This window comes from Odontesthes bonariensis, chromosome 10 (genome assembly GCF_027942865.1).
Source record: "Odontesthes bonariensis isolate fOdoBon6 chromosome 10, fOdoBon6.hap1, whole genome shotgun sequence".
Lineage (NCBI taxonomy): Eukaryota > Metazoa > Chordata > Actinopteri > Atheriniformes > Atherinopsidae > Odontesthes > Odontesthes bonariensis.
This window is the reverse complement of record NC_134515.1, coordinates 23,086,580-23,101,979: the sequence shown is the minus strand read 5'-3', so window position 1 is coordinate 23,101,979 and position 15,400 is coordinate 23,086,580. Positions and strand designations below refer to the sequence as shown.

Here is a 15,400-nt window from a genome sequence, read left to right as displayed (position 1 = left end):
GGCACACATTGGTCACTTCTTTACAGCAGCAATTTCGAAAATTTATTGAGACTGATTGGTTTTTGCAAATAATAGTTAAGCTAATTCTTCCACTAAACATGAAGTCAGAAAGAGGCTTGGACGGCCGGTGGGCCTGACCCAACATCAAAACAGGAGGCTCATGGTTGACTGTAAAAATGTTTTGTGGTCAGTACTATCAACCAAAAAATAAAATGAAAATAATAATCTGCACAAGAGCACTTAAATCTGCCCAAAACAAAAGCGGTGTGAAAAAACAGGACAGGTTTTTTTTTTTTTTTGATTATTTAGCACATTTTGTTACAAACACAGGATTATGATAATAATCAATATAAAGTCAGTATCATATTGAACAATATTCCCAATGAAAATAATCAAACCTCAAGCTTCAAGTAAGACCTTTTACAAATCAAAGACCCTCTGAAACTTGAGAGAGAAAATAAATAATATATAATAGTAATATAAATTCATATATATGAAGGTATACACACCACACTCTTAGTAGAAGAACAAAATCTAAAGTAAAAAGCGCCAAATTTGAAATATAGTATAATATAGATATACCCATATCTATGGCTTCATGATTTGCACGTGAGGATCAAGCTATACAGGCTAAAATGAGGATTGCAATTTGTACACGTCTAAGAATACCCATATTCATCTGCAGTAGAGCAAATGGTTCCAGTTTTGCATTGTGTGGAATGAGACAGTTGTGTGCAGATGCCGAAGATGTCGCTTTGGTATGACAAAATGAACACAGGCATGCAGTTAAGACCACAGAATCAGGGCACAAAAGGTCACCAACACACTGTGGGGAAGGAGAATCTGGTCGCCCATCTTGATTTGTCTCATTGAAGTACTGTCTTCAAAAACATTTCGCACCTCCAATCTGATCAGTCGCATCTCTGTAATCTCTATCCATCGATACAAATATCCACTCATCTCTCAGAAACACACTCTTACAAGCACGCGGGTGAAATGTCATTGAGGCACATATCGAGGGGTTGATGGCAGACGTTTTCCTGAAGTACAACCCAGAATGAGGAAGTGGACATACAGTACAGGTTGTGAGAAGAGCGCAGGGCCGGGGACTCGCACATACATCCAGATGTCTCTCAGTGGCCATAACACCGCCACAAGACAGAGATTTGTCACTGATCATGGGCTCCTTCCACACCCACTATTGACATTCATAAAAAAATTCTATCCCATTGTCTTTCGTTTCTTTTCTTTTTTCTTTTTTTCCAAAAGTACAACTATTTGAATAATGGGTCAAACAAAAAACACAATAAATAACAAATAAAGATGCCGGACGTGAAGAAAGCATCACAAATTGTACTGAGAGTTTTTTTTCGACAGGGGTTGATGGGAAGTGCAGTTAATGGCACCTGTAGCAGAGAGGCTTCACGTGTGCGACCGGCACTGGCAACAACTTGTTTCCCAGAGTTACTGCTGCAGCACTCGCTTCCCTTTTTTCTTTTTTCCCTTTAAAAATGAAGTCAGGCCAGTAAAACACCAGCCAGGAGATATACAGAATGTAGGCTCAACACACTACTCTCTGAGAGAAGCGCTTTGCGTACACACCGCCTCACTACTTGATTGTGTGTCATTCGAGCCGCGAGCCAGTAGAAACCAAAGATGAAAATAATCTGCCTGGTTTTTAAGATGCAGTCTTCAATATCTAGCCGGTCCTCTCACGCAGCCCTTCATAATCACAATAATAAAAAATAACATGTGCACTTCATCAAACTGTGACAAATAGTGACAGGCTCAAAAATAAAAACAACCCAACAACAAAACAGTTTACCACAACAAGAAATCTAAAAGCACCTGCACACATAGATTGTGAAACAAAATCACTTCATGTATACAATGTACTAGATTATTTTTGGTTCGATATGAATCAATTAGTGTACATTAGTGATGCAAAAGCATGTGCGATATATGTTTTAATCAATATCTAACAGAGAAGTGGGACGGTGAGTGTGTTTTCCCCGTTGGTAAAAAAGCTAATACGACAGAAAAAGCGTAAACTGGCACAATAAAAGGTTGATAAAAGCCCCATGGCTTGCTGTCCACAACAAGGCAAAGTATAAAAGCTTTTTTTGTCTTGTACAAGATATGAAACATTAAAAAAAAAGGAAAAAAGAAACACACCATAAAGCTTAGCATCCAGCACTTAATAATAATTCATAATAGTAACATCAACAACAGTAATCATAGTTCTGATATTCATAATAATAAAGACATGTCATTGGCCTCTTTTGAATTGTCAACAACTTTGCCAAAAAACACGGAAATAATCTTTAAAATCAACGTAGAACTTTTTTGGACTCTGGACACTCATTCTTGCATACAAACAGCCATCCTGTTCCAAGCGACACACACAGAAAGAGGAGGGAATGACTTTTCAAAAATCAGGAATCCACAAACAAGTTTTTCAATAAATAACAAATTGATATTACACTCTCTACAAATACTGAAACTGTGAATTTCAAGCACAACTGTGATCCCTTTTTTTTTTTTTTTTTTTAACCTTACAAATCCGGAAAAAGGTAAAACACCAAAAGAAAGATTAACCATGGAAAGAGTCTGCATATTCTGTATCCAGAAACTGGAATTACATGAATAACTAAGGAGGAACAAAAACAAAAACAAAAACAAAAAACTGAATAAAGGCAGCTCCTTCTCAGGTGTGAGAGACTTGGCTCTCAGGTCCTTTCATCGCAACCTCCAGTGTGAGAGACACTGAACCAGAGACAGATAGCCCAATTAGTGTAGGATAGGTCCACTGTGTGTTTGGTTTCTAAAACACAAAAGCAGACACTAATGTCTACTTTGCGTATTAGTACATTTGAAAGTAATGAATTGTAAAAGGATTGTTCAGTCTCTCTGTCTCTCTCTGGCCCTAACAGCCTTTGTCTCTCTTTTAAATTCCAAGAATCACATATGTACATTTGTCAAATCTCCGGTATCTGATGGAATGGATTGATAGAAACCAGGTGGTGAACTTAAGTAAAGAAAATATTAAGGACCCCACTGAAAGGCATAGGCTATATCAACAGCAATCTGCACAAAGATTCAGTGATTTCTGTATGTTCTGATAACAGTCAAGAGGACATAAAGTATATCCTTAAAGGTAGGTGCGGTCACCGAGTTGTTTAGATAAGTAAAGATCAGATTAAAAATGTAAACCACCGGTTCAGGGCTTTTGATAGAAGTCAGTTGTAATTAAAGTGCAAGTCTGTGGCAGTAGGACTCTGCATCATCAATGTGCCATTGGGCTTCCCAGTCCCCTGACACTCATATCTTTGCAATAGATTTAGAATCTCCCTTCACTTATGGAGACACTTTCCCCAGAAAACACAACAGCCGAGGAGGGACCAAGACACTCGTCTTCCAGGCTGTTTCCCTACTCTGTCTGTGATCCTTGGTTTCCATGGTGATTGTGATGGCAAACATACAAAGTTGCAGTCTAGCGTCGACCGTATCCTTGGCAGCATCCTCGTTGGTTCTCATTGCAACAGAGTAGAAAACTGCAGGACTATGGCCTGAACCCTCAAGAAAAAGAAACACAAAAACACTGCATCTGAAGTAAAGGAGGTAAGCAGAAAAAGCCTTGCACTCTCGCCATCTCTTCATCGCTCTTCTTCTATGGCAATCAAGGTTTAGAAAAGCGTCTATTGTGTGTGTTTGTGTGTTGAGTGTTACTCAGAATGTTATTAGATCATTGTCGTGCATCACCCTACAGCATTTCCATTCAAAGGAGAAGGCCTGTCCACTGTGGGACGAATGGGTAAAGAGAGCAGACGAATCTGCCTGAGAGATCGCAAGAGATCTTCAGAGATTGGTTGGCAAGCCACTAACAGGAGCCTGACAGGTTCTAGGAGATCCAGGCAAAGTCCCTCTCACTCCCATTCTGCTGCTCCCCCTCCTGAGCCGAGGAATCACTCTCCTCTTTCTCATTGTCCAGTGCTCCATGTGCCTCAGCGGCCAACCCTGAGTCCTTCCACTTCCCCCCTTCTTCCTCTCCTTCTGCTAAGATTTCCCCGTCCCCTTCGACCATCATCTCCTCCTCCCCTTCTCCATCACCGTCACACTCCGCCTGGTCATCGTGGAAACGATCCCCAGGATACAGCTCCTCCTCAGGAGAGATGTCTCCACCCACCTCACCGTTGTGGTCCAGCAGTGCGGCCATTCCCCGGCCAGAGCAGTCAGCACAGACGCCATGACGACGGGAGCCATGTTTTATTCCGACGCTGGCTGCTGACATAAAGACGCGGCTGCACACTTTACACACATATTTCTTGTCTTTGCTGTGGACCTGTGGGATGAAAAACACATCATTTCACAATTATAATTTATACTCTTTTTTAAATGAGGTGTTAATCACTGCCCTCTAGAGGTGACTGCTTGGCTGCACTCACCAGTGTGTGCCTCTTCATGTGCTCCCTTCTGGTGAACTTCTTACCACAGATTTCACAGGGGTAGGGCCTCTCACCGGTGTGGGAGCGCATGTGCCTCTTAAGGATACACTGGTGCATAGCAGAGAAACTGCAGTAGGGGCACTTGAACTTTTTGCGGATCACTGTGAAGTCATTCACTGCAAGGACAGAAAGGAGGGGAGGAGAGAAGGAACAGAGAAGGAAAAAGATTAGTGTTGACTGACACTCATTTAGATAAACCAAGACGTTTCTTTTCAGTTATTGCATTTAATTAGCAACACGGGCTAGAAATGTACCATCAATTCCCAGGGTCATCCCAATCCCAGTCAAAGCTACAGTTGCCCTGGCAACAGCTCTTCCTCCATAGTAAAGCAATAAAGGCATAGAGATACTGTAAACACATGATACAACAGTCAGTCTGCCTTAGTTACTCCAGAAGGTCTCTACCGTGAAAGACAAAAAAAACACAGACGGAAAGGCAAACACAGACATGACAAGAAAAAGAAAAAGACTTGCACAGAGGGAGGGAAATAAAATCACACAAAGCAGGGCACACGGCATATGACTGAAAGATCTGAACTGGGTTTCTGAGTAGAAAAAAGACTGCACACAAGTGCAGCACATAAAGGAGGGGTTAAACGCACACAAAAGGGTTAAAGGGTGATACAAAATAATTACCTTTATCTGCTAATCGACTTCTGCTTTGATTAAACGTTTGACAGCACAGCAAAAAAAAAGAGTGCAAGTACAGATGAACTGCACAACAGAGTCTGACATCCAGATTTTATAATATTCTCGGGAATGTATGTGTTCACATATCACATCAGAAAAAAAAGAGCTGCAGCACGTTTTTTTTTTAACATTTTCAATTCTAGTTTAATCACAGCATAAAATCTACAAGCAGAGTTCCAATCTGTTTTTTTTTTAAAAAGTACAGATCTCTAAACAGTACATGGGTTTCAGTGATAAATTATTTATTCTAGCATTATATTTCTTTCAGTACTTACAACACTTAATGAGACTTGAAAATACCACACAACAGACAGACAGTTACTTTCCATTTCTCTTCAATGACTAGCTCTACAGAGTTCCTGATTAGTTCCTGACTTCCCTGAGCCTGCCAGTCTGTTTCAGCTTCTGGCTGGGACAGAGTGTGCTACCTGACAATGGGATTTTGTGAAGCTTTTGGCATTTGGGAGCTCCCTGTGTGTATGTTGTTCACACACACCAGCAAGGGAACAGATTTCTAATGGACACAAGGTTTGCTTTTATGAGGTGCATGGAGTTTACAGTTCAATGTGCTGGAGTGAATTTTGGAGGTAACCACAAGTGGATGCCTTCTCTTTGGGTATAGTGTTCACATAATGGGTGAACACAATAAACCTTTCTAAATGAATTGGACCAAGACAATATCTTGTTGGGTTTACGCCTGCTGTAGCTGGAAATTTTGGCAGAAACTGGTGTGAATTTACATTTGCGGTTATTTTCAAGCCTGTTAAGCCCTGCTCTCGCTTGTCGAGATCCTCCTCTTGACACAGTCCTCACCACCTCCCGTATTATTCTCCTGCGTTTTCCCACTTGTCCCGCTCGATCCCCTAATTTCTGCCCTGAGCTCACAACCACACCATTATCGCTCTGCAGCTGGGACATCACCAAGCTCATCTGGTTTAAAGGGCATCTGCCCCACTGTCCCCACTTCCTCTTCAGATGTGGGGTCAGAGGTTAAGAGGGGCCGGAGCCAAGAAGGACCAATTACTGCCCAGCTCCTGCCTCTCTCAGCCACTATAAGACTTACAGATCTGGGACAGAGAAGATGGTCAAAGAAAAGAGAAAATATGACACCACCCAACCCCCATCTGAGCTGCTTCTGGCCTATTGTTTTAGCAGGCTTTGTCTCGTTGGGCACATCCCTTCCATCTGTACTGATCTGACAGTTCTGATTGAAAGAAGTCATGTCAGACTGTTGACTGAAGACAAGCTTTTGTGTGTCCAGTGGATATGGATCTGGCACAGAATTCCTTTCTCCTTTTATCATAAGCTATTTAAAGTTCTCGTAAGACAATTCTAAATATTTGAGGTGCAGCGGTCCTCGTCTTTATTCTGTTGTCACAATGCAATGCTGCAAAGTTCCTGCAGGTGGTGTGGTTGTGTGGGCTGTGAGGCACAGTAACGCCTGACAGGTACAAACTCTCTTTGAATGCCTTTGTGCATGTGATGCAGGAGTGGACACAAAGATTAAGATCTCTCTGCCAAAAAAGTTTAAAAAAAAGTTTAGTCATGCTGGTGACTGGCGACAGAGAGCCAGACAAGTGGTTTAGTTCGAGGGGGTGGAAAGACACCCCGTCTCTCCATTCGGCACTGCAGTGTAAAGTAATTCACCTGGTTATGGTGCCAGTCAGTGCTCACTAAAACTATTCACAGGTTGTAAAACATCACATATAATTTCAGTCGAGAGAGATTATTTTTTGCATAGCAATTGTGCATTTGTGACCCATATGGTGTCAGTATGAAATAAGTCGTCTCTTTACACAATAATAATGAAATGTAATTTAACAAACTGTATAAAAAGTGTCCCACAGTTTTGTTCTTAAAATAAGTTAGTCCATCGTGAGTGCAATAACACCACAATGCATTTTTTTGGCATGTACGTTAAACACAAATGAAGGTAAACTGCTCACTCATGGGTAAAACAAATGGGTTTGAGTGAATTTACAGGCCTTTGACGTCAATATTGCCATTATGATTTTCAACTTTCATGTGTTGAGTCAGCCGCCACAGTGGGTCTGTAAGCCCACCCTGAGACATTTCCAATCCACTGCTGCCACCCAGTATAGCTCCTGGCACCAACCCCACCTGGCAGCACACTTTAACATGTGTTGCCAGGTTTTTCTGGGTGCTAAAAGCCTTGGCACAGGCCGGGCAGGTGTACCCCCTCTCTTTGGAGTGCACAGATGACAGGTGCCTGTGCAGGTCTGTGCGGTCTCTGAAGTGTTTCAGGCAGTAAACACACTGCATCAGCTTCTTCTTGTAGTGGATGGTCTTCTCGTGTCGATCTGCGTTGGATTTGAGCGTGAAGCTGGCCGGGCACTGAGAGCAGAAGTAGCGTGCTGACGTAGGCTCACCCATGGCGGAGCGGAAGAAAGACTGGTTGAAGTGGAGAGGCTGGGATTGTGACTGGTGACGAGGCTGGATAGGTTGGTTGAGTGGACCCTGCATGCTTGGCCAGTCCAGGGACAAGGCCATCAGAGACAGGGTGTGATGGTACTCGTGTTCCCTGAGATGCTCCAGGCTGCTGAACAGCCGTTTGCACAGGGAGCAGGCAAACCCCTGTGAGGGCCAGGCACCGTGCTCTGGCAGACCTCTCTCCCGTGATCCAGCATCATCACCCACCACCAGCAGCCCGTTAGTTCCTCTGCCAGCCATGGACACTGGCGCAGGCACTGTCAAGCCTCCAGTACAGCTCCCTCCGCCCATCTGATCCTTCTCAACAGGAGATTGGTCACCTTCCAAGGCTGAGGGGGATGAGGGCAAAAGTTTTAGAAACAGTGAATAAAAAACTCTTTAAGTTACAAAGAAATGACATTAACTTTTAAAACATACCTGTGCTGCACTCTTTGATGTCTTCTTTGTCTTTTATGTCTTCCTGGAAGCACAAAACATCCCGTTATGTCACACACATGTACTTATACAATCTGTATGGAATGTTGTTTTGGCATGCAAGAGACAGGAAGGTGGGACAAGCTGTGAAGGCAACTTTTTTTACATGCAAGATGCAAATATAAAAACATGACAACAGAAAAGTAAAAAAAAAAAAGAGGACAAACAAGATCATAATTAGTTAGTTTGAGACAAATTTGAGATTAGAGAGCAAACACAAGAAAAAGTAGATAGATGACAGTTGAGGATGCTACAGCTCTCAGATGGGACACAGAATGAGCAGTTAGGTTGATCTACAATGTTAATAATCTTTTCTGCAAGATGCTCGCACAACCCCTTGGATGTCAGGAAGGTGCATCAAACACCTGTTCCCACTCTTACCTCCCCTCTACACCCCAGCTAAGCTCTACCCCTCCTCTATCCTGTGCTCCTGCCATTCCTTCCCCCTCGCCCACTTTCTCAGCCCCTCCAGTCCTCCTCCTCCTCTCTAAGAACAGAACACCCTGCTCTGGGGAAACAGATGGCTTGTCCGTAGAGATGGGGAGGCTTGTTGGGAGGCAGGTCCACTGAAATCAAATGCTGCTCCTAAATGCTCGCAGCATACACACAGAAACTGGCAGAAAATTCACATCTACACATGCGTTCACAGACACAAACACACACCGGGCAGAACAAACAATTTCCTGAGCCGCAAGAGCAAACCTCTCGTTGTCTACTAGTATTGATTCTACTCAGTCTCATCACACTACCTTGGCTGGTATCTGCCATCTCTAAGCACATGCTGCCATTGTGACTAGATGTGCTATCTCTGATGTAACCACTATAAACTGCATTACCGCTAATGCTACGCAAAGACTCCTGACTTTAGGGCGAATTCGGGTCTAGCTATATTAAAAGATTGTCTGAGAGGCAAGAGTGCAGAGTGACGACAAACTGAAAGAAAAGGAAAACAAATAAAGCCTAAAGAAAAGAAAGGCAAACAAAAAAACAGATAGCGTTGCTTCTCCAGTGCAGCAGGAAATATGCCAGATTCCACAAAGAGAATGAGATACAGAGAGGGGTTGAGCAATGATGTGCTTGTGTGTAAAGAAAAAAAAAAAAAAAAAAGCACTGGAATGATGAAAAATAACCCCATTAACCCCCACTTTTTCGAGCAAAAAATACTAGCCAGTATCTCCCACACCACATCATTGGTTACTTTTTACTTTCCTTCACCACTCAACCCCTCTTAGTGTGTGTGTGTAGAGGCAGGAGGAAGCTGCCCCCTGGATGCTTAACTCCACTCCCTGTTACAAAATGTGACGAAAGGAGCGGTACCCAGAGAGCAGCCTCCGCCCTGGAGCTAAGCCAGGCCCAGTGAGCTTACCTCAGGCAATGTGGAGGGTTCCAGGCCCTTAGGGGCCTCTTCCACTTCCATCTCCAATTCTTCTGAGTGCAGTAGGGGTGCCCCAGCCCGCAGACCGGGGGCCTCCAGGGGCCGGCGCTCAGAAGGGTGCTGTGACGTGGGTGGAGTGGGTGGGCAGTATGCTGACGTTGACAGGAGTGGTGGTGATGGTGGAGGATGAGGAGGAAGAAGAGGAAGAGGAGAAGAGGAGCCAGCGCCCTGTTTGTTATGAATAGTGGCCCCTGTGGCCCCTGGCCGAAGTGTGCTGCAGTAGTTGTTGGAGCGGAGCCCTGAGGAGCACAGGAAACGAGTCTCACCCACCCACTCACGTACAACTGCAACTCTGCTAGCAGCTGGCCACCAGAACACAACGGGAGAGAGTGGGCAGGGGGGCAAGCAGAGGCTGCCAGTGCTACGCTATCAAACACTGTGGAGAGGGGGAGGAAGAAAAACTCTGAAGTTTCACTTTCCACCAGCCAAGGGGAAAGGGTTAGGGCTTCTCTTCTCTATTTCTCTCTCTTTATTTTTTTTTCCTTTCGCTCCTCTGCTCTCCTTCTCCTTCCACCCACATGCGTGCACCAAGGATGGCAGCGTGTGTGTTTTGTGAGAGAATGTACAAAGTTGTGTGAGCAGTAAAATGCATATAAGTAGAGGGCTTGAGGATCCTCTGTAGCGTGGAGGGAAATAGTTTTGGAGAGGAGCCATCTTGCAGCTCAAGTCAGGATTTTTTTTTTGTTTTGTTTTGTTTTTTGTTCACGCAGGGGAAAGTACGACTACATGGACCATGTAAGATGTTTACCAGCAACAAGTCAAGGCAAGCGGGATGAAGAATTTTTGATTTCTTACAGATCGCTTATCTTCCCATTTTACTTACACAGAAGCTTTTCTGCTTCTTTAATATCACCATTAGCTAGTACTGAGATAGAAATTCTGCTCTTTCTTATCTGTTTCTTATTACTTTGATTCAAAGAGTGCACTCAGGAGAGAGTACAGTTCATTGCAATTTGTCTACGACAGTGTGTGAGTGTGGGCAGCATTTTGGGGAATGTCTCCAGAGTAATGCAGTGGGTTAGCCATTCATTGCCCTCCTCTGCGTAACGGACAGAATCACACATCCGTGAGGCTTGACCGTGGACGGATTCCTGGAATGTGAAACTACCACGCCCAATGCTCCCCACTCCCATTTACTGAGAACACACACAAATGTTGAACTCCCTATCTCTTCTTCGACAGCCCAATAGTGACATGATGAACTGCATGAAGGGCAAGGAAGAAGTGGAGACAAAGAGTAAAGGCATGTGCAACAGGTGAGGGGGAGCAGCTCATTAACTAATGGTGCTCTGGCAGTAGACACCTGTCAGGAAAGGATCTTCACGGGATAACTACTTTAGTTGGGTTTAAACAGTTTCGGTTCCAATCTCTCGCAGAAGTGCAGCATAAAAATATATATTTTGCAATTATGCCTCACTGTAAAGAATCTAAATAAAGGCCAGCTGAGTCACAGCTTAGAAACAAGAAGGAACAAAAAAAAAAGAAAGAAAGAAAACGTTTTTGATGCAGAAAAGGCTTCGGCTACTGTAAAATAAATGGTTTTCTATTTCCTTCAGCTGTGACTAAAAGGGGGTCAGTATGTGGTCTAGACTTAGAGGGATATTACCTTATGGTGACCTACCAGTTACTTTCACCAAATGACCTCAAACTTCATAAGTCTGTGAAGAATAAATTGGATCAGATTGAGGTTCTCTATGGCAAAAAGGCTTATTGACATATTTATAGCAATGAGCTCTGGACAATTTTATTCTCCTTCAATGGTAAATGTACCTGTAGTACTGTACATTATTGGTTTTATGTGACTAAATTCCATAGGGAATATACTGCACTACATTTATTCGAGAGAGCTTGCATACAGTGCTGAGTTACGTAGCTACTTAGAAAATAAGTCTACACTACATCAGATAATAAATTGAACGAGTCTGATTCAAGCCATGTGGGCCTCTAACATCTTACAAAAAAGATGAGTGCAGCCGGGATCACATTTAAGATTATAAAGTCAAAAGCTAAACCAAAATTGATCTTTCCCTCTAAACTTCTTACTTGGTTTCATTAGAAAAAAGGAAAAATGTTGCAGACCAACAGATTTGTGTATCAGACTTTGTTTCTCTTCTTTCCCCTCTAATTAATCACTATTCATCTGGTGTCCCTTTATACAACATTGAGTGTTTCAAACTATCACCTCCATCTACTACAACAGTAATACACTTCTTACACTCTTGCCTCAGTATTGATAATCTGATGATGTGATTTAACAAAACTACAAATTCTTTTGTACTTTTATATATTGGCAAGTATAATATTTTTTTTTCCTAAATGAGCTTTTGTTTAGATTGAGTGTTTTTAGTTCTGCATTTGAAAAAATAAGTTGAAAATCCAGGCTTTTTGGTGCTTTACATTCCCAGCAGTAACCAAAGGTTAATATATCAGTTGCATTAGATGACTGGACCAAAGTTATGTTCTGTCATCGATACCCTTACAATAACTTTTCCTGCACTTCCAGTCCTCTTGCATTTAAAAAGCTGAGCAGAGGCTACATCATTGCTATGCAGGATTCACAATTTGGATGAAATCAAGTCACTGAAATAAATACATTCAGAAAATCTCTGTAGAGTAGCTATGGATCCACCAGGTTGCATTGTACAGGGTGAGTCAATTTTCAAAAGTAGACGGGAAGTGATGAGAGCTGTATGATCTGTATAGTTAATTGGATGTTCTTTACAGCCATACACGGTGGCAGCGTGGGCAGGTGGTGGTCCTACAAAACCCATTGTTAGACACCAACTGTGTGACGCACAGAAGAGTAGTGGGGCTAAATCCCAATGATCTTAATTGGATTTTGGAGTGATTGACATACAGACTGGTTCCACTGTATTTTTGGCATTCTACAGGGGGATGAACTTTATGACCCTTGCAAAGGATAGCAGAGACAGGGGTGGTACATTTGAACTGCATGCCCGGTCAACAAGGTGGAAGTTGGATCATGTAGACTTGTGACATGTAAGAGATAAAGGAGTATAAAGCAGTGTAGAACATTAATACTCTGTTTACTCTAAAAATATTTAGAAGAAGGAACCTGTTTTTTTTAAACAGTCATCTACACAGAAAAGTAAGAGAGACAGGAAGAGGATACAGAGTGAGACACACAAGCTCTGTGTCAAGGCCTTTTGCTGATGTTCAGTGGTCCCTCTTGAATTGGGCCAGGTGACCTTGCTCTACCTCCTCTCTGCCTAGATCAATACTTTCCCAGGATTTTAAAGCAACATGCTTTGATGCTCCCCAGCAGAAGTAAAAGAGGGGGAAAGAGCCAAGAGTGAGACAAATAAGAAGGAACTGCAAAAGCCGTCCAGGAGAGGAGGGAGAGTGTGAGGGATGAGTGTTAAGGAGGGGTGAAGGAGAAATAGATAGAGGGAAGGAGGGAGGGATGGTCAGGAGGGAAAATGGACAGGCAGGATGTTAAGCAGGGGTGAAGGAGAAGCAGGGAGAACAGGAGAAGGGGAAAAAGGGCTGAACTAAGGGAGGAAAGGAGGGATGGAACAGTGATCTGTCAAACCAGGCAGACTTCTCCTCCGCCCAGTAATCTGAGGTACAGTGTTTGTTTATTCTCTGTCCTCATTTAGACACAGGGACAGACCTGGGGTGGGAGGGGAGGTTGTTGGCCATCTCGACAAGCCCATTTCCCCAACCCCTATTGTGCAGAGAATACAAAATAGGGTTTGGCTAACCAAAAACCCTCCCTGAGGTTTCTTTGGTGACAACTGAAATACTGACATAGGGCTCATTCAACACGATTCTTTATGCAGAGAGCAAATGATTAACATTCTCTGAATTCTCTTATTCATATAGTCAAGGCTGACTGTATCTGTTGAGTCTGAGTGTGTATCAAAAAGCCTCTTCTCTTTTCTGATGCTGTCTATCCGTGCTGTGACAGCATCTAATTCTCCTCTTTAAGCCAACAGAAACATCTCAATCCCACACACTTAACACTTACACAAAAGGGGTGATGGGATGTGATGTGTGTGTGCGTGTGTGAGTGCGTGTGATTGCAAACGTGTGTTTTGGTCTATTCAGGCTTTTATATTGTAGGTGAGTGGGGCTCAACTCAATAGACATGACTGGGCTCAGAGTTGTACCCTTCCACTGCTTTTCTTCTGCTCACAAATACAGGCAGAACTCGGGACAAAAGATCCAATTACTTGCCAGTAAAAGCAAAAGAAACAAACCCACAAGTTGAACACAGAAAATGTGCCCACGCGGACCTGGACTCGAGCAAATATATGCTCACACACGAGAATGCACACATGTACACACACTGACATTTTAACACCCTCACTCAGAGGCAAAAAAACTAACTGAATCTAAAATCTCTTGTTTCAGGCTAATTAAGCCCAAATTCAGCAGTTTATTAATTCATTATTAATATCAATAGATCAAAAATGCTTTATTCAACAATTTGAGCAGGATTTAAGTGGAATATTTTGCTGATAGTTTCTTTTACCACTGATATGCAGAAAAAAAATGTGGCTTTACCAAGGAAAATAATGATGTTAAATGCATCACAAATATACAAACAAAATGTGGTAGATATACCTGAAACTCCACTTTTTGTTGCTCTAATAGGGCTTATCTTCAGCATTTATTCAGAAAATTGAAAAAAATAGACAATCCAACATCTGAAGGAGCTTTCAATAACCTGCACATGTTAATTTTATGGCTTAGTGGAGCAATTTCAGTAAGTAAATGTCTAAACTGCTGTTCTGCTGTTCTCTATTGTTATTTTGATGCTGTGGAATACAGCTGTAGACCCACTGCTATGCACAAAGAAACTCTCACATAAAACCAAAGAAATTTTGTCAAGACAGCTAGACTGAGCCCAGCAAAATGTTCTCTCACTGAGTCACTGCTGAGCAGTCATCACTTGTATTGCCACACGAACTGGTTCCACTCTCAAGTCGCGTACGCACATATACGCAGTTATTCCAATACGCTGGCTGATGAGCGCAAACACGGCTGCAGTAGGCACTCATAACTGCGCGCTGCATCACATGAGACCACATATGCAGGTATTCAGAGATACATGAGAAGATTTAAATTTGTGTTAGTCTGAGTCATGCGATAGATCAGGATGTGTGGCTCAGTTGTGTGTAACAACCAGTCTGAGCACTATTTCAGTAAATGGCTACTTACAAGACAGGGAGTGTCCTCCTTTGGGCAGGTACTCATACAGCAAGGGGTTATCTTCTCCCATCATCTCAGCCCGCAGTGACAGCAGGCTGTTCTTACTCATCAGTGCTGCCTTCAGGTTGGCCACAGATGAGATACCTCCAGCTCCTCCGCCAGCCTCCTCCGATTCGTTGGTGCCCAGGAAACCGGGCTCTGTGGTGAGAGCCTCTTCCTGTTTGAGGAAGAAGTCGAGACGTTCACCGCGGCTGTCTGAGCTGTTGGGTTCGGTCACGTCTGCCCCTGAAGAGAAATGAAATATAAAATATTATCTTAAAGTAACTCAAGCAGATATTTCTGGTTTTATGTCTCAAACCTTCTCACAAAGCACTACCGTACTTAATTTGAGGTATGACATGCTTCTCTATAGGCTTGAAAATCCTGTCACTCTACACAAAAGGGATTAAAAAGGGTACTCAAACAACACAAAACCCTTACAATGTGCTTGTAAAGTTGTCACTTTTTCACATTTAAGGGGTTTCACCTGACAGTAATAACAGCTTGAATGAAAATACAAAAAGTAACCCAGCATATTAAAGCCCTTTTCTTCAGACCTCTCAGCCAAGTCATCGTTTACACGCAGTGTTCTCAGCAGCGGCTACCAACACGTCACGGCTCTGATTCA

At 42.9% G+C, this 15,400-nt stretch overlaps 1 protein-coding gene across 4 annotated transcripts in view; it reads right to left on the bottom strand.

The window, feature by feature from the left end:
- Positions 1-12: 12 nt before the first annotated feature.
- zbtb46 (zinc finger and BTB domain containing 46) overlaps positions 13-15,400 on the bottom strand; it is a 64,408-nt gene continuing 49,020 nt past the window's right edge. For 3 of the 4 annotated variants that reach the window (XM_075474679.1, XM_075474678.1, XM_075474681.1), the window contains exons 4-7: positions 14,743-15,018; positions 9,487-9,794; positions 8,064-8,106; positions 4,938-7,975 (exon numbers count right to left, since the gene is read on the bottom strand). In XM_075474679.1, coding sequence (XP_075330794.1) covers positions 7,173-7,975; positions 8,064-8,106; positions 9,487-9,794; positions 14,743-15,018 — 1,430 coding nt within the window. In that variant the 3' untranslated portion in view covers positions 4,938-7,172. Of the gene's footprint in view, positions 4,343-4,445; positions 4,622-4,937; positions 7,976-8,063; positions 8,107-9,486; positions 9,795-14,742; positions 15,019-15,400 lie in introns of those variants that run through there. The other variant, XM_075474682.1, reaches the window with a different exon arrangement.